This window comes from Somniosus microcephalus, chromosome 21 (assembly GCF_052327205.1).
Source record: "Somniosus microcephalus isolate GS21.2 chromosome 21, FLI_Smic_1.0, whole genome shotgun sequence".
NCBI lineage: Eukaryota > Metazoa > Chordata > Chondrichthyes > Squaliformes > Somniosidae > Somniosus > Somniosus microcephalus.
This window is the reverse complement of record NC_141007.1, coordinates 66,704,386-66,722,527: the sequence shown is the minus strand read 5'-3', so window position 1 is coordinate 66,722,527 and position 18,142 is coordinate 66,704,386. Positions and strand designations below refer to the sequence as shown.

Genomic DNA, 18,142 nt, shown 5'->3' with positions numbered 1-18,142 from the left:
GATTCGAAACAGCTGCCAATCTACAGAAATTTGCCTTAGCAATTAGCCTCTACTTGACTTCAAGATGTGCATATGTAAACGATCTCCCTTCAGGGAGTCTCTGAGCATTGGCCTGGCTAAATAACAGCTCCATCATATCAGTCGAACATCAAAACTCTGCTCCAGACTCGTGCTTAAAATGTGCTACCCACAGAAAATCAGGTAGCATACAAAAGGCTGTAACTAGTTGCAACACCAGATTTCTGATTGGTCCCCTTGGAGGACAAGACACACCCAACAGGTTGTCTGGAATGCGTAATTAGATCCTGCCTGCTGGAGTAATCGAGATCTTTGCAATGTGTAATTTGATCGTGCAAATAATCACTCCGTATACAAAACCACCTCACTATAAATCAACCCAGAAAGACAATCGCAGCCTTCTTCAATCAACTACAGCAAAGGTTTAAATGGCTTTATCAAGAAAGCTTTGAATGCATCCTTAAATATAAAGGGACAGCAGGTGACTCTCATGTCAGGAGGAATAATGCGTAAATGCAAAATAATAAATACCCTGGTTGGTAAAAAAAACCTTTCCAACAACCCGCCCTGCAACCTGGCCAGAATGAGTGGAGCTTTCTCTCCCAAAGATTTGGACTGGTTTCTGACATTTTTCTTTTCTGTAACCAATGTCTGTAGTTAGTGGGGACTGAGAGGCTATGGGAATATTTTTGAGGGGACCCAGACTGAAAAAAAATTGCGAATCACAGCTCTTTCTGAATATATATGTGCTGTGGTGATCGGTCCATTCTGGGAATCACTCTCTCTCTGTGATTTGTGACTTTAGAGAACTATCTGAGTGTGTTGTAGGAGATTTCTGTGCCAAATCTCTCTCTCCTTTGTGGCTGTGTGATTTTTCCCAAAGGTTCCTTCTCTCTGGAGAACCATAGAAACTGCCACTCAGCAACAGGTACAACTTGGTAGACAATGTCTGTTATGATCCCAGGGGAGAAAAATTCGGTATTGACCATTTTGGGGCGCTAACTTTAGCGGCCGGCGCTAATTAGCACCGGCGACCGCGAAATCAAGCGCGCCACTTTCTTCTTAAGGCGCTAACATCGGAGGGCGGGACGAAGACTTCAGCAGCGCTGCACACTGGGAGTGCAGCGCTGCCGTGTTCAAAGGCTCCTTCCCTCCCTTAAAGGGAAGGGTCATCGCTGCAGGTTCTGCAATTTAAAAAGTGCCTACCTGGACCACCAAGGCGGCCGCGATCCCACCGTGCTTGAGCAGAGTGCCGGGCTGATCGATCGTGGGCAGGAATTCCGCGGAAAAAAACTAAACAGTAAAGGTAAGTTTTTTTTCCCCACTTACCTCGGCCACCTCGCCTTTAATCATCGCCCCCCTGAAGCAGCCGCCCGCCCGACACACGCCTCCTGCTGCTGTCGGTGTTTTCGCCCGGCGCTGCTGCAGGATGCAGAAGACAATTGAGAGTCTGGGACGATGCGCACGGCGACGACATCACGATCTCCAGGGGAAGGAGATCAGGGCACAACGCTGTAGCGCCACCGCAAAACTCCCGCCGAATATGGCGGGAGTCGATGTCCACGCCGCACCCAATCGCAAAGCCGTTGGCACCCCGTTAGCGCCAAGGCACCCAATTTCACCCCCCCCAGGACTCGTCTTGCATAATGGGGAGGCTTTCCTGAATGTCATTCAATTTTAGGGTAAAAGATGTAGCTGTATATATGATGGGACCTCTCGTGTTTGTGATCCAACTTTTTCGCCTCTATTCTTCTACCATTGCCAAATTTATATATAGAGATAACTGAGGGAAGGTGGGGTTGAAATGAATGAAAAAAGGAACAATGTCCGTTTTTTTGTTCATAATTAATGGTCTGCTAACAGAACCACATGCTGAGAAATTGCAGGATTCAAAGTTGCACATTCCCACCAATTCATTCATGGGTTGTTAATTATGACAATAAAGAAGCAGGCGCCTGTTTTTTTTTGTGAAGAGGAGATCACCCTGTGTACTTGAATGCTCTACTCCTGCATTAAGCTCAGGCTATCGCACAGATCATATTTAACACCTGCGGAAATTACATGGCATGTTATCACCCACTGATCTAGCGTTGGATGTGTCAAGAGGGAAGCGGCTTCTCTTTCACTTGGAGAATGGCTGCTCGGTTATTACAGAGCATTGACAAACAGTAATTATTGACTTGTCTGATATGAATAAACAATTATTGCTATAGCTGTGCGTATCAAGTGAGTCACAATTAAAATTAGGAAAAGGTCAAAAGAAAAACATTGCAACTATTATTTGTGGCTAACAGCATCCAGTTACTAAATGGAAATCATAAAATAGACCCCGTCATGTGGGATTGGAGAATGCTTATATTAAACGCCTGCTGTGAAGGGGCGGACTATGACTGTGTACCATGGTTTCTGCAGACGCAGTTGCTTTTCCAGAGCAGCTGGAAGCTGGTTTTAATGTTAAATTGGGCCAAGTTATTTTTTGCTGTCAAGGTGATGGATTTAAGTACTATAGAGTTTTCATTTTATGCACTCAGTGCTCACATCACGCACTCCCAGGTCAGGTGCAGCACAGCAAGACAGTAAATTTATGTTCCGCCTTAACCCCAACCTCATCAAAACTATCTCTACAGTTCCAAAATGTTTCCATTGTCCCTCCAGCATCATTGTGCTCCACTACAGGAGAGGGTGCAGAGACGATTTACAAGGATGACAGTAGAAATGCGAGGTTATACCTATCAGGGAAAGATGAACAGGCTGGGTCTCTTTTTCTCTTGAAAGGAGAAGACTGAGGGGTGACCTGATAGAGGTCTTTAAAATTACAAAATGTTTTGATAGAGTGGATACAGAGAGAGTGTTTCCACTTGTGGGGAAGAGCAAAACTAGAGGCCATCAATATAAGACAGTCACCAAGAAATCCAACAGGGAATTCAGAAGAAACATCTTTACCGAGAGAGTGGTGAGAATGTGGAACTCGCTACTACAAGGAGTAGTTGAGGCGAATGATATAGATGCATTTAAGGGGAGGCTAGATAAGCACTCGAGGGAGAAGTGCATAGAGGGTTATGCTGATAGAGTTAGATGAGGAAAGACAGGAGGAGGCTCGAGTGGAGCATAAACACCGGCATAGACTGGTTGGGCCGAATGGCCTGTTTCTGTGCTGTATATAATATGTAATTCTACAAGCTTCAAAAGAGCAGTCTGGAGGGGAGGGGGATGTGCTGGAACAGGTCTGGATTTTTTAAGAAAGGAATTAACAAGTAGGTGACAGGGAGCTTGGGAAATCCTAGCTGATCTCACTGTAAAGAACTGTCTCAGCTTTTATGCACCACCTGATGGTCTTAGCAAGAGACATTGGCACTTATTAGTGCTTGAGAGATGCATGTATGAATTCTAGGCTAACGGTTCCTGCATTATGCTGGAAACAGTTTGTGCCATTGGTCCCTCGGCCATGTCTTTGAGGCAACTGGGACCAAGTTAAAAACAAATGCGAAATTAATTACGGTTGCCTTGCTGCATGCACAAAGCGAGGAACAGGTTCTCTGATTACGAGCCCTACCATTGTGGGAGGGTCAAATGCTACACATTATACAGCTCCGCTGGGAAAATAAAATCATGTGGTCAGAACAGGTGTAGAATCTCCAAAATCTTGGGGACTTTTAGGCAGTAAAGTGCAGCCTGTGGGTGACATGTAGCCCCCTGAGCCAGCCAATGAAGCCCTCAAAGCCCAGAGAATTTGGTCCTATTTAGATTTATGTTTTTTACTCGCTGCTTTCAATTTTGTAGTTGTTGGGGGTGTTTGGAAAGGGTTGTTCTTGAAAGCTGTTGTCTCATTGGTGGATATATCCTAAACCAGAATACCAGTTAGTATCTGTAACTCACCAATTAATAAGAAAGTAAAGTTAATCTTCAGGGTGCCTATCTATGTGGCCCACAAAAAAAATAGCCTGGGTGCCCCTAAAGGGTTTGGGCAGAAAATACCAGCTCCAGCCAAAGCATTTTGTGGTAGAACTAAAAGGAATCTACACTGGCTGGAAGAGGCAGATCAGAGTCTAATTATAGTGTAAGGAACAGGGAGATAATTACACAACTATCTGTAGAGGTAGTCCGAGAGGGGCTACTGATACAGTTTACTGATATCGCTCAAACCCTCTACCTTCACTTCTGATGTTTTTTTTTAAAGATGTACTAATATTTCTCAAACTGTTAACTTTTTTTTTTAAACTATCATTGACAGAGGAACCACTAACCTACCCTAGCAATTACATAACAGGATGTAAAGAGAAGAAAAATTAGCATTTAAAGTAAGTTAGCTGTAAAGGCTTGTAATTGATCTTTTATTTCCTACCTTTTGCATTCTGTGGCTTAGTTCTGTCGGTTCAAGCGCCTCATCAGATATATCCACCTGAATTCTGTTGCAAAGACCTCGAATGTGGGTTTGCATCTTAAATCCAGAAATGAGGTCTCATTCCTCTTGAGGTTGACACTGAATTATTTACAGATACAGTTGCCATCATAGGTTTTGGAAGTTACTTCCAAGGCGAGACAATCCACAGTGGAAAGCCCTTGGAGCTTTCGCTAGCTAATGACTCACTTCCTTGAATAATAGCCCACAGCTGTCACAGCCATTTACTGTTTTCCATTGTGCAAGTGTCACCACAGCTCATATCATCTCAAAGGATTGCTCCAAGTTATAGTTCATCAGGAATCTCATCAGACAGCTCACCTTTTGTGCCACCTCCTGTAATTTTATGATTATTGTTCAGCCCCCTGTGGCTATTTCCCTAGAACTATTTAATAGAAAAATATACCTGTATATTAATTGCTGACTTTGTTTAAAAGGATCCATTTCTCATCCATTATTTATAGAGCTTCATTTCAAATCGGCTTAACTCTATATTCATACGTGCTCAGTTTTATTCACAATCGGTTCAGAAACCAACAAACATAGCAGATTCCTTCAAAATGTCTCAGCTGCATTCTTTTCATCAGGCATAACCCTATGTTTAGGTTTGAAGAAGCTGTGCTCCTGATTAGATTAACCGCTTTCATTTTGCTGGTGTTCTTGGTGTGTAAATAGCAATGGCATCTATGGCATTGGTCATAAAGTGAATGCCGCGTAAAGGGCGACACTGAACACTCACATCTGCGCTTTCCTTTTATCACAGCAACTGCTTCCAGCATCCACCCACCACAACGTTCAACCTCAGGGAAGCTTCTTCTTTTAACTAATGCACCTTCTTTAGAAGTCTGGTTTATATTTCTCCCCCAAATTAGAAAGGGATAAGAATTCTGCAATGCTCTTTTTAAGTCTCTTGCTTTGTGGTGTTTATTTAAAATAACTGATTTTCTCTGGATTTACCTGGATTTTTGGGGTCCAAATTATCCCCACTGATATTTTCTACACCTTAAAAAAAGTTTAAGTTGGCAATAAAGATTGACAAAGATCCTTATTCATAGTCACTTAACCCTTCTGTTTACTATTAAATGATGTTAATCTTTACCAACTCAATGCTTGGAGAAAGGCAAATTCACAGAAAGCACCATCCATTTACAAGGTTTGTTCCATACCTGCTACCAGGTTCCAGAGATTGCTTTTAACTGCAACACCCAACGACAGAATTTGTCGTTTTGTACCTACTTAATTAAACAGAGTTCATCGAAATGATTTTATTTAGTAATACATTCCTTCTAAAGAAACTTATTTTCTGGTCACTTCTAATCTAGTCAGAGAAAAAAAATGTGCATGTATGTAAGGTTATGAATTGGCTCCACTTAATTTCCAATAATTAACTATTAATTTTTAAAGTTTTTTTTTAATAAAGTTTCTCTATGGAGTCCTGGGGTGATGTTGCCACATCCTTTCATTCCCTTTCCTGTCAGCCACCTATCTAATCTAATCTTGAATGTTGACTAGTTTGTGCCTCAACCACTAGCTCTGGAGGTGAATTCCACAGCCTCACAACTCTGAAAATATTTCGATAACAAAATACTGCGGATGCTGGAAATCCAAAATAACAACAGAAAACGCTGGAAAAACTCAGCAGGCCAGGCAACATCCGTGGAGAGGGAAACAGAGTCAACGTTTCGGGTCAAAATCCTTCATCAGGACTGAGAAAAAAAGGGCAGGAAATTAAACAGATTAAAAGGCAGTTTGGGGGCTGGGAAATGGGGGAGGGGATGAAAGAAGAGACATTACATAGATACATAGAGATAGGAACAGGAGTAGGCCATTCGGCCCTTCGAGCCTGCTCCGCCATTCAATGAGATCATGGCTGATCTTCGTCTGAGATCATAGCTGATCTTACCAGTTCAGTACCCCGTCCCCGCCTTTTCTCCGTAACCCTTAATCCCCTTAGCCTTCAGAAATATATCCAATTCTCTCTTGAAAATATTTATTGAATTAACCTTCACAGCCCTCTGTGGCAGGGAATTCCACAGGCTCACCACTCTTTGAGTGAAGAAATTCTTCCTCATCTCTGTTTTAAATGATTTGCCCGCTATTTTTAGACTGTGGCCCCTGGTTCTGTGCTCCCCGGCCATTGGAAACATTCTCTCTGAATTCAGCCTGTCCAGGCCTGCCATAATTTTATATGTTTCGATGAGATCCCCTCTCAATCTTCTAAACTCCAGTGAGTACAAGCCCAAACTATTTAATCTCTCTTCGTAGGTCATTCCCGCCATTCCAGGTATCAGCCTGGTGAATCGCCGTTGCACTCTTTCCATGGCAAGAACATCCTTCCGCAGATGGGGCGACCAAAACTGTACACAATACTCCAGATGCGGTCTCACCAGCACCTTGTACAGCTGTAGTAAGGTATCCCTATTCCTATACTCGAACCCCCTTGATATGAAGGCCAACATACCATTTGCCTTCTTAATCGCCTGTTGCACCTGCATGCTCTCCTTCAGTGACTGGTGCACAAGAACACCCAGGTCCCTCTGCACTTCCCCATCTCCCAATCTATTGCCATTTAGATAATAATCTACCCTCCTGTTTTTACCCCCAAAGTGGATAACCTCGCATTTATCCACATTATAGTGCATCTGCCACGTATCCGCCCATTCCCCCAACCTGTCCAAATCGCACTGTAGCCTCCTGACATCCTCATCAGAGCCCACCCCTCCTCCTAGTTTAGTGTCGTCAGCGAATTTGGAAATATTGCATCCAATTCCCTGATCCAGATCATTTATATATATTGTGAACAGCTGGGGTCCCAGGACAGATCCTTGCGGCACCCCGCTGGTCACTGCCTGCCACTCCGAAAACGAGCCGTTTATTCCAACTCTCTGTTTTCTATCTGCCAGCCAGTTCTCTATCCACGTTAATACTTTGCCCCCAATCCCATGAGCCTTAATTTTGCATGATAATCTTTTGTGTGGAACCTTATCGAAGGCTTTCTGGAAGTCAAGGTACACCACATCCACTGGCTCTCCCCCATCTATTCTACCAGTTACCTCCTCAAAAAATTCCAGCAGATTAGTCAAACACGATTTACCCTTTGTAAATCCATGTTGACTCTGTCCGATCCTTTCCCCATTTGTCAAGTGCTCCGCTATTTTATCCTTAATAATGGACTCTAGCATTTTGCCCACAACCGATGTAAGGCTTACTGGTCTATAATTCCCTGCTTTCTCTCTACCCCCCTTTTTAAATATTGGGGTAACATTAGCTACCCTCCAATCCACGGGTACTGTTCCCGAGTCAATGGAGTTCCGGAAGATGATCCTTAGAGCATCTGCTATCTCCAGGGCCACCTCCTTAAGTACCCTAGGATGTAGTTTATCAGGCCCCGGGGATTTGTCGGCCTTCAGTCCCCTCAACTTACCCAACACCATATCCCTAGAGATACTAATTTCTGTCAGCTCCTCCCTCTCATTAGTCCCTATGTTTGCCGATATTCCTGGGAGGTTATTTGTGTCCTCCTTTGTGAATACAGAACCAAAGTATGAGTTTAATTGGTCTGCCATTTCCTTATTCTCCATTATATATTCTCCCGAATCGGACTGCAAGGGACCGACTTGGGATTTTACCAGTCTTTTCCTCCTGATATACCGATAAAAGCTTTTGCAGTCTGTCTTTATGTTTGCTGCAAGTTTACTTTCGTATTCTATTTTCCCCTTCCTGATTAATCCCTTTGTCCTCTTTTGCTGTATCCTGTACTGCCCCCAATCTTCCGGTCTGGTGCTTTTTTTTGCCAGTTGATATGCCCTTTTTTTTGATTTTATGCTGTCCCTAATTTCCCTCGTTATTCAAGGTGAGACGAGATGGTAATAGGACAGGTAAAGAAACAGACAATGGCTCGAGATGAAGTATGAAATGCGCTGGCAGAGTGAGAGACAGCTGCCATGTGGGAGAGAGGAAAAAAAGGAAAAGCACAAACCAAAAGTGTGGATAAAAAATATAAATATAAAATAGGGGCCGAGGTTATGATCTGAAATTGTTGAACTCGATAGAGTCCGGAAGACTGTAAAGTGCCTAATCGGAAGATGAAGTGCTGTTCCTCGAGTATTTCTCCTGCTATCTGTTCTAGATCTTACATTTAATCTTGGATCCACGGCCCCTTTGTTCTAGTGCCCTCAATTACTGGAAAAAGTCTGCTATCTACTTTGTCCAATTCCTTCATAATTTTAAACACTTCTTTCATGAGTAAATGACAATGCAGTGGTGCTGTGATATGTCACAAAATGTTAGGATGTAACTGTTTCTACAATACCCCACATGGCAAGCCCTCAATCTAAGTTGTGCTTACTTGGGTTGGAGGCGGGCGGGGTAGGGAAGAGTAAGCTTCCACGCAAGGGGGGGAAAAGAGGGCATTCCCACAGTATTCCTGAACAACTCAAAACAGCCAAGCCACAGATGGAAGTTGTAACACCCGTTTGACTGGAATAATATGCAGGCCCTGGAGCGCTGAGGAGAAGGTATGAGAAGAGTGAATGATAAAAGGACCAGTGTAGTAACAAATCACTGAACTTTTCAACTAGAAAACTTCAATAAAAGGAACACAGAGACAAGGAGGGTTTTTAAACAGTGAATCAATTTTATTTCGCATAAGTTACTATCAAAATCATTTGATTACCAGAAGAAATATACTCTAAATCAGTCAATTTAATTCACAAAACATGGTGATTTATGAAAAAAATGGCAGCTGTAGAAATCTGCATTATGATACAGATTATGTCATGTCTCATACTACATTATAAAGCTTATGTAAAAATAAAAGACACATTAAAACATATTCCTGTGATAATGTCAAAAGTAAAGGCATGAGGGCTTAATACAGAACTGAAAAAAAGCACAGTGGTTGTTTTATACATGGGGTTTAATGCACTGAGGTGGCAAGTGGATACATTTTTCTGTAACAGATTCTCTACAATAGCACAAAATAAGAGAGGCTGGTAAGTACTGAAGTGCCAAGTTTTCAAAATCAATATAAATATGAAACTGCACAGATTGAATTTGGTATTCATTACTTTACAAAAAAAACTACCATTCTCAGCAAGAGTCTAAGCTTCAGCTACTTTTGCTTCATTATCTACAACCAGTTTAAGACAAACCAAAGTGACAGATTCAATAAGTTGCTTATAAAGTTTTAATCTACTGACTTTACTCAAAACATACCCACAGAGAATCGTACATTTCATTTGGTTGTTGCAGTATAGCATTTAAATGGCTAAATGCGTCAACTCCTTCAATAGTCCAACTACTGTTCCTTTAGTGATGACAACAGGTCTCATTCTTTAACTTGCTTTAGCACTGTGCAACTAAAAAATGACTTGTATAATTTGACAAAAATATGGGACGATATATATTAACAAGATTATTTTTTCCAATAACTGACTAGCCACATAGCATTTCTTAGAGATTACAGAACACTTTACATTCATAAAAAGAAACTGACCCAGAGTGTTTTTTCCCCGCATTAATAATACTGATTATCTCAGTGTCTAATCAACCCCTGTGCAATGCACCTTTAAATATTCCATTTGCAAGGGAGTCACCACTCAAACTATTGCTGTATTGAAATGACTATCACGTCATGTACATCCCACACCTGCAAATGTTTCTTCCACTTTGTCACTATTTACAGAATAAAAAAATAAGACTTTCCAATTCCGCTCACATTTTGAAGCAATGAAGTTAATATATAAAAGGGACACTTACTACATTCTTTCCTCCTCACTGCACTTTGAACTTTGCGCAAGAGAAAGAACAAGAATGTTTCCCTCCGCTTCATGCTTCCCGTTTCTCGGTCCCATCAGCTCGCGGGTATGATTCCATTCTATGTATCGGGGGGCTGCAGCGACTTATTTACTCGTTCGACTGACCTTCCACCATTGATAGTCAATAAGAAATTTAAAAGGAAGCACTACATACAACAGATAAGAATGTGAAAGAACCTTTGATAACTTTACATTGTGCTGTTTGTTGGGAGAAAAAAAACAGATGAAACCTAAAATTCTACAAAAAGTATAAAGTTCTGTTTCTGCAGATTATACAATATCCTTGCCGTCACCAGAGTACTTAGTTATTATTTTCAGAAGGAATGGAAGCTTTATAGGTGAGAGCAAGGATTCAAATAGTGACCACTAAAATTTTAACAAATTGAGGTAACTTTGGATGAAAGTTAGCTCGGTTATATACACAAATTCTACAATTTGATTGATTTTTTTTCCCTAAAACACTTATTTTGGAATTGAGCACAGTATACGCTTTATAACTAGTTTAACAATTGTTCAACATTGTAGTATTCTAGTTTCTACAAAGTGTCAATATTTAGCCAACTCCCACAAATAGCCAGGTAATAAAATATTGTTTTATATGCTGATTAGTACAAAGTATATAATAAAAAAATACTAATTGCTAATTCTTAAACACATGCATAAATTACAAACACCATACAAATCCCTAACCAGACAACTGTAATTAAACAATTCCCTCCACATGATCCCTCAAATATAAAGCAGGGAATAGGACAGGCGGGATTTAAAAGTGGCATTTCCATAGCAACATGTGCAACTGATATATCTGTAACTTTAGTGACCATCTTCAGATGGGTCAATTCTAGTCTAAAGACACTGTTTTCATGCAGGTGAAGTTTCAGATTTAGACATCTTTGGCATCTTTTGCCAGTAGCAAGTGTACAGTGTAAGAATCTTGCAGAGTCGGTGTTCAGTTCACTATAGGGACTGATCTGTCATTTATTTTGGTTGGCTTCAATTTGACATTTGCAACAGCTTCTCTGTGGAGGGGAGAAAGAGAGAGAAAAGCATATTAATGCAATGGGTTATTCAGAGGAATACAGCAGTGACACCATGACAGTACGGCTTGCAAGAGCTCATGGCACCTATGAGTTACTTTGTTGTGAATATTGGGAACAAATATTGGGCGTGACCTGCTCGTTATAGAATATAAAATGCCTTTCTGCAGCTGGCTACGAGGTAACAATAAAATGCAATTCATTGATCTGCAAAAGTTTGAAAATCTGGTTTCCACAAGGATTTTTACCCAGTGCTGTATTAAATGAGGATTACACTCTCTTAACGTTTGTTTGAGGTTTTACATTACTGACACGGTTTTAGTTTATTTCTTCTGAATGTTTTCTTACTGAAAGATGCATTTAAGAAAATGTGTCTTGTTTTCTTGCCCTTTGTAGGGTGTCTATGCCACAGTTAGTTCTGTTACCCAGTGGATGGGCAGACAGCAGGACTGCTGTTCCCTGAACCCCGTTCAATGCTGCTCTTGATCTAGCTGTGAGATGTGCAAGAATGCTGATTGCTCCTCGGCCCTCTCTGTATCTAGCCTCTGCTCCTGCTGTCTTGACACACAGCACTGGACCACACTTTTAGACTTTTCTGACCTAACATCACAACAGGTTATATAGAAAACTTGAATAATTGATTAGTTTATACTAGGTTTCCTTTGGCAGATGGATTACTGGTTTACTTGGAGATATTTCAATTCAAACTTCAAAATTACTGTAGTACGGCTGCCCAATTTATATTAACCCATGGGATTGGTATAATAATCAAACATAACTTAAAAACATAATTTACATGCTCAAAGTTTCAACAAGTTTTTACATGCTCAAAGTTTCAACAAGTTTTAACAATCTGCAATTTAATTTGACTGCTTGAGAGATTTTGAAATTGCAAAGTACAAACTGCTAGAATGAAAACTAAATGAAATCTTTAATGCTGTGAAAGGCGTCAGCTGACCATTAACATGAAGTCATGCTGCAGCGTGCACCATCTGTATTTGTCTGTGGCACATCTGCTCTTGCCGTGCTGAAATGGTAACACAACCGTAAGTGACTTATTGGAATAAATCACATCAGCCAGTAAATTGCAAGCCACAGGAGGTCAGCAGAGGGATCGTCAGCAATGAATCACAGAACCAAAGTGAGTCAATGCCCTGAGTCATAGAAGCTTATGTGTGATTGGTGCAACAACAAAGAGACCCAAAAGGTGGACAGTGATGAAGTGACGACAGAAAAACATCAGCTGATTTCCTAACACAGTAAGCCACCCAAAGGGAACAGAAACAAGTTATATTATACAAAATTTAAAAAGTTATTGGATAAAAAAAATCTTTTAGACAAAGCTTTGTTGAGCATATTTAGGACACTATTCCTTTAATGGCCACTTGGACATTGTGGACTAGCATCATCAGCTTTGCTGGTTCCATTCCCGGTGCTGCTGCCTCTCCCACTCACTTGCTGGCCTCCATTTAGTGCTTTCTGTCGGTTCTCGATAGGCTCCACTCAATGCAAGTGAGGGGGTTCGACCGCAGAGGGGAGGAAAGCTGGTGGAGACCAGCCGAACCACATGAAATGTAGCTTCTACCAATCAGTTGGAGAGTGGCACTAAACAGCAAAACACTGGAAAGTGTGGGGGGGAAGAGAAGTGCCGGCACGCAGCACAGTCACAATGTCTTTTAAATGGAGACAGGATTGATTCTGGAGGTAATTGTCCTCGTAATAAAGTTCTGACAATCTTAAATTTGAAATAAATAGAATTGAAGGAGCTGTTCCACGCCAGTTAGTACATTTGACTTACATTTTCAAAACAATGCAACAATAATATGGGTTTTTTTGCCAGTATGAAACATAGAAACAGATGTAGCTCAGGACTGTGGAGAAAGTGAGACAGAACTTGCCCATTTGCGAAGCCACAGTGGGAAATGAGTGATCGTCACCAGTGACAGACAAGGTGATAAAAGTCAGACTGGCATATTGAAATGCCAAACTTACTAATCTAGAGAGGCCTTATATGTGGCAGAACTTTACATTCAAAACCTTGCAACCTCGGCATCAGAACTGCAATGAAAAAAATTCATTTGGTTTGTACCTATAAGTGCGAAACTCTGGGAGGGAAATCAAACTACACAATACTAAACTCAGACATAACATAATTAACAAAGTTAAATTTTCATCTACTTATTACCAATAGAGGAAGGCCCTCCCTCCAATCGATGGCTCAGTGATATTATCCAGCCAGTAGATAATTCATACAGACCAGATGGTCAAGACGCTACCACTGGCCCCAGCAGCCTTTGGCTTGGGAAGAGGAAGCCCAGCTGGTGCTGCTCAGCATTCAGAGGGAAGGCTGCTGGTCTAGACAAGGTAGGGGGTAGGGGGGAGGGGGGGGGGGGGGGGGGGGGGTTGGTGAGGACAGGATTGGGCTCTTCCTCGATGGTTCCAGTTGTGGAATAGCCTGCCAACATTCACCATCAAGGCTTCCACCTCAGTAATGGCCGCGGGGCAACTGAAACTTGTGGAATCAAACCCTGTCCAAAGATCAACACCTTCAGGAAAGGAGGGGAGCCAGAAAAAAAAAATTAAATACAGGAAAAGTATTCTAGTAATTAAAATAAACTTAAAATATCATTACACTGTGATGACTAGTTTGAAAACTCACAATGACACATCAGAAACCCTGCTAATCTTACATAACAATATTTAAAAGCTACCCACAAAAATGGCTAGTTTGAGCCATTCTTTCAGATGGAGACTGATCCCGCAACAGCGTGCGTTCACATCTCTGACTGGCTGCACAATACCCAATCAAACAATCATACGTAACTTGGCATTGTTGGTTTTGCGCCCTGCTTCCTTTGCTTATGAAATTAATATATAAAAAGCTTGATTTATGATTTCGTGCAACAGTATAACATTTTTCTTCTAAAATTTAATTGAAAAAAATCTTACTTCAAAGACATTCTTGAATGACTGTAGTCCATGCCCTGGAACGAATGACATAAATTAGTATTACCAGAGTGGCCACTAGATGTCAGCATCAATGCTTACACTCCGTTATTATTCTGCTGCAAATACACATTATTACCAACTTTTATTAATGATGACTCTGAACCCCTTTGTGCTCAATATTGTGCACTCCCCCCCACGACCATCACCACAATATCAAATATTTAGTACATTTCCAGGGATGAATTTTCAAAGGAGTAACTGACTAAGAAAGAACTTGCATTTATACATCTTTCCTGCCCTCAGGGGTCCAAAAGCACTTCATAGCCAATAAATTACTTTGAAATGCAGTTAGTGTTGTAATGTAGGCAAACACAACAGCCAATTTGCACACAGCAAACAGCAATGAGCTGAAGGACTGGTTAATCTGTTTAGGTTGAAGAATAAATGCTGTCCAGGACACTGGGAGAACGCCCTGCTCTTCAAATAGTGCTAAGGGGCCTTTTACGTCAATCTGAGCAGGCAGGCAGAGCCTCAGCTCAACATGCCTGCTGTAAAACTCTATGACTATGACCTCCAATAATGCAGCATTCTCTCAGTACTCGAGAGATGTGAGCTTAGATTAGGTACCTAGGTCCCAGGGTGGGGCCTGAACCCACAACCTTCGGATTCTAAGGCCGCTGCCATTTCTTAGCTCACGGGATTCTCTCAATATATGGAAGTGAAAAGAAAATCCTATGTGGTTGTAGTTTCCCACTGAGAACGAAGCTGGTGGAATATTAGAAATTGGTCGTACCTGGTTTATTAACATTAGTGCAATCTCCTGAGAAACAAAAATCTTCATAACTAATAAAGTCTCTGTCAGAGTGCAAATCACAATAGCTCGAGGCCAACTCTACTTGGCCAATTCCTCTGGGAGAAAGGAAGGAAGAGGAGATCCCTTCCTGCATCGTTCACAGGTGTCTCCACAGGTAAAACCAACCAAGGAGGAGCACAACCGCTATCCAGGAACTGGATTATGAAGCCTGTCGCACCACAGACAACACAGGAGGAGTGGGAGAACAATAGTACAGAATTTTTTTTAATGACTGCGTTTATATAACCCTACAGCCAAAATATTGATTGAAAAGGTTATCAATAGAACAGGTATCCCTACAGGAGATTATGGTGATGTGGGCAATGTGAATTGAAATTTAAAACAGAGATGAGCATCTTATTCACCACAATAACATTTAAAGTTGCTGCACAAAGTAGCTGAAAACCAATAGATTCTCAAAATCTCTCAATTTCTGCTCATTAGAAATTCAATGGCATTCCCCTTTCAGGAAAGAAAACAATTTCAGCACTAATTAATTTATAAAATAACTCCTCTGGTCTTTACATGTTCACTGACCTAATGGACCAGGTTTGCAGCAGTCTCTGAACAGAATATTAAGTTGTTTAAATGCGTAACAAGCAGATGACCTAGAAACTTGGATTAAGGAGTGTTGTGTGGCGTGAAGAGGCTCCGCTGTGTGCGATCACCATGTTGTAATTAAAACCCTGAAGTTCAGCCTGAATCTCTTGTGAATTTGTTTGAAACTCAGCTATGAACAACCTAATCTTCTGTTGGATTTTGCATTAGTGACTCAATAGCTCTGCTGTGCTGATGACAATCATCAAGTTGCTGATACTTTACACAGTTGTACTAACTTAATCACTTGAAGACAGCACTAGTGTTTATGGTGCACAATTTTTTAAATTAAAAAATAAGCACGATTTCAATGATTTTACTTTTTTTTTTAAATAGCTGCGAAAATATTTGTAAGGATGTTCAAAGCATTCTGTGCTTTTAGTTAAAGTCTATATTTGGCTGTCTTTGCTTATATAAGTCAGTGCATTTCAAAGCATTTAGTTTCATGTTACATGACAAGATGCTGTATAAATGAAACTCTATCTTTCAGAACCCCATTTTCAGAGATATACTGTCAGATCAATTGTCCTTTCCACCAGCACATTATAAAATGCTCAATGCAAGCGTGTATTGAAGTCCTTTCTGTGCATGTGCAACACACTTTCTACCATGGTTGTCCAGAGCCACAGATAAAATATAATGCCATAAAAATAATACTGATGTGGGATGCAAGATAAATGAAAAAGTTTCGAAACAGTTCAGGCCAGTAGCTTCACCATCACAAAAAGTAGGACTGAGAGCATGCCTATTCAGTTCTACCGTATACGAAGGGTAGTGGAAATCTCAAACTCTCTCCCCCAAAAAGCTGTTGAAGCTGGGGTCAATTGAAAATTTTAAAACTGAATGATAGATTTTTGTTAGGTAGGGGTATTAAAGGTTACAGAACTAAGGTGGGTAGATGGCGTTAAGATACGGATCAGCCATGATCTAACTGAATGGCAGAACAGGCTTGATGGGCTGAATGGCCTCCTCCTGTTCCTGTATGTTGCCCACTTATCTCTACAAATTGAATTTGATTATCTTGTACTGTTGTAAGGAAAAATACGAAGCCTGAATTTTAGTGAAATAATGGGGTGAAAATGAACCTGGGTGGGAACACAAAACGGGCGGTAGCTGATTGGCCCATTATACACCCCGCCTGAAGTCCATGGAAAGGACAGTTGGGCGGGGTGTATAACGGATTGCCAATCTGCTACCACCTGTTTAGTGCTCCACCAAAGTTGAAATTTACTTACAATAAGTGGTTTTAAATACCTGTGAGAAACCTGGCACTGCCACACTGTAGGGCCTGGGTTTGAAGCTGCTTGAGCTGGACACAGGATGAGAAGTCATTCTTAGAGGTGTGTTGTAGTCAGGTGGAGGAATGGAGAGATCCTCTTTCTGGAGAAGGTTCCCCGTGCTGCAGCTTTTTGCATGGCTCAAGCTGCATGCAGCAAAACATGGCAAAATTAATACTGGAGAACAGATATGGATTGTACCAGTTAAAACAAGTTTATTCATCAACCAAGTGTATTGATGGCACTTTGCATGGTAGAGTCAGTGAGGAAAATCAATGTGCATAACATGTCTGACCCACATGGGGTCATCATCAATGCCAAGTCTGACACTGGGCAATCAAAAGCACATTTTCACCCCTAGAAGCCTGTTGTCGTGCAAATTGGATCTTTACTTTTATAATTAGATCAGTTATTAAATCTTCTACAAGATCAGCTCTATACTGTTTTGACGAAAGAAGGGTTTAAATCATCCCCATTTCAGATGTACACTACTTACAGGGAGAATTAATTAGCACAATTCAACCACCCCAATGGAAACATTTTCTTGCAGGTATCAGTTCCATATTTCTTGAAGTTAACTTTCCTAAAAATCCACTTTATAACCGGATTCATTGAGAAGGATATTTTTCCTCAGACAGCTTCTTAAAGCATTCAGAAAAGAAAATGCACTACTAAAAATAGGGGATGTTCAATTTGAAAATACAGGGTCTAAAATGACAACTAATTAACGGGGCTAGGAGCCGATGCCAAAAGCATAGATTCTAGGTCCTCGGAGCTGTAAAGGACTGGAAGATGCACTGACAGAACAAGCTTCTAGGTGTCCCAGCATGAAAAGTGCTCTCTTCAAATAAGGATCAACATCTCCAAGTTCACACAATGTGTGCGTCAAATGTATTCACCCCAATGCCTCAGCATGCGCAGCTTATACTATGGGCATAAAAAGTATTTTTGTCTGAGCATTTGGTACAGGAATACTGTCTCGCCGATTTCTGAATGTTTGTTTAGGAGGACTTCTAAGATGGGAAGAATCCAAGCATAACCATTAGTGCGATGTCGATTTGAGTGCGGCTTGATGATCAGACTGGGGAACTTGACATCAAGTTAAACTAGTTGATAAATCCAGCCATGAGAAAAATTCAGTAGATCGGCAAATCAAGCGTGACAAGCATAGCAAAGTGCTATCACAAAAATCA

General features: G+C 41.1%; 1 protein-coding gene across 8 annotated transcripts in view; it reads right to left on the bottom strand.

The window, feature by feature from the left end:
- Window positions 1-9,031: 9,031 nt before the first annotated feature.
- The window catches only part of LOC147102900 (BAR/IMD domain-containing adapter protein 2-like), a 101,503-nt gene continuing 92,392 nt past the window's right edge, over window positions 9,032-18,142 (bottom strand). For 6 of the 8 annotated variants that reach the window (XM_085963811.1, XM_085963814.1, XM_085963816.1 and 3 more), the window contains 3 exons: window positions 16,927-17,095; window positions 14,223-14,257; window positions 9,032-11,255 (listed from right to left, as the gene is read on the bottom strand). In XM_085963811.1, the coding sequence (XP_085819937.1) occupies window positions 11,186-11,255; window positions 14,223-14,257; window positions 16,927-17,095 (274 nt within the window). In that variant the 3' untranslated portion in view covers window positions 9,032-11,185. Of the gene's footprint in view, window positions 11,256-13,265; window positions 13,332-14,222; window positions 14,258-16,926; window positions 17,096-18,142 lie in introns of all 8 variants that reach the window. The other 2 variants (XM_085963812.1, XM_085963815.1) reach the window with 1 other exon arrangement.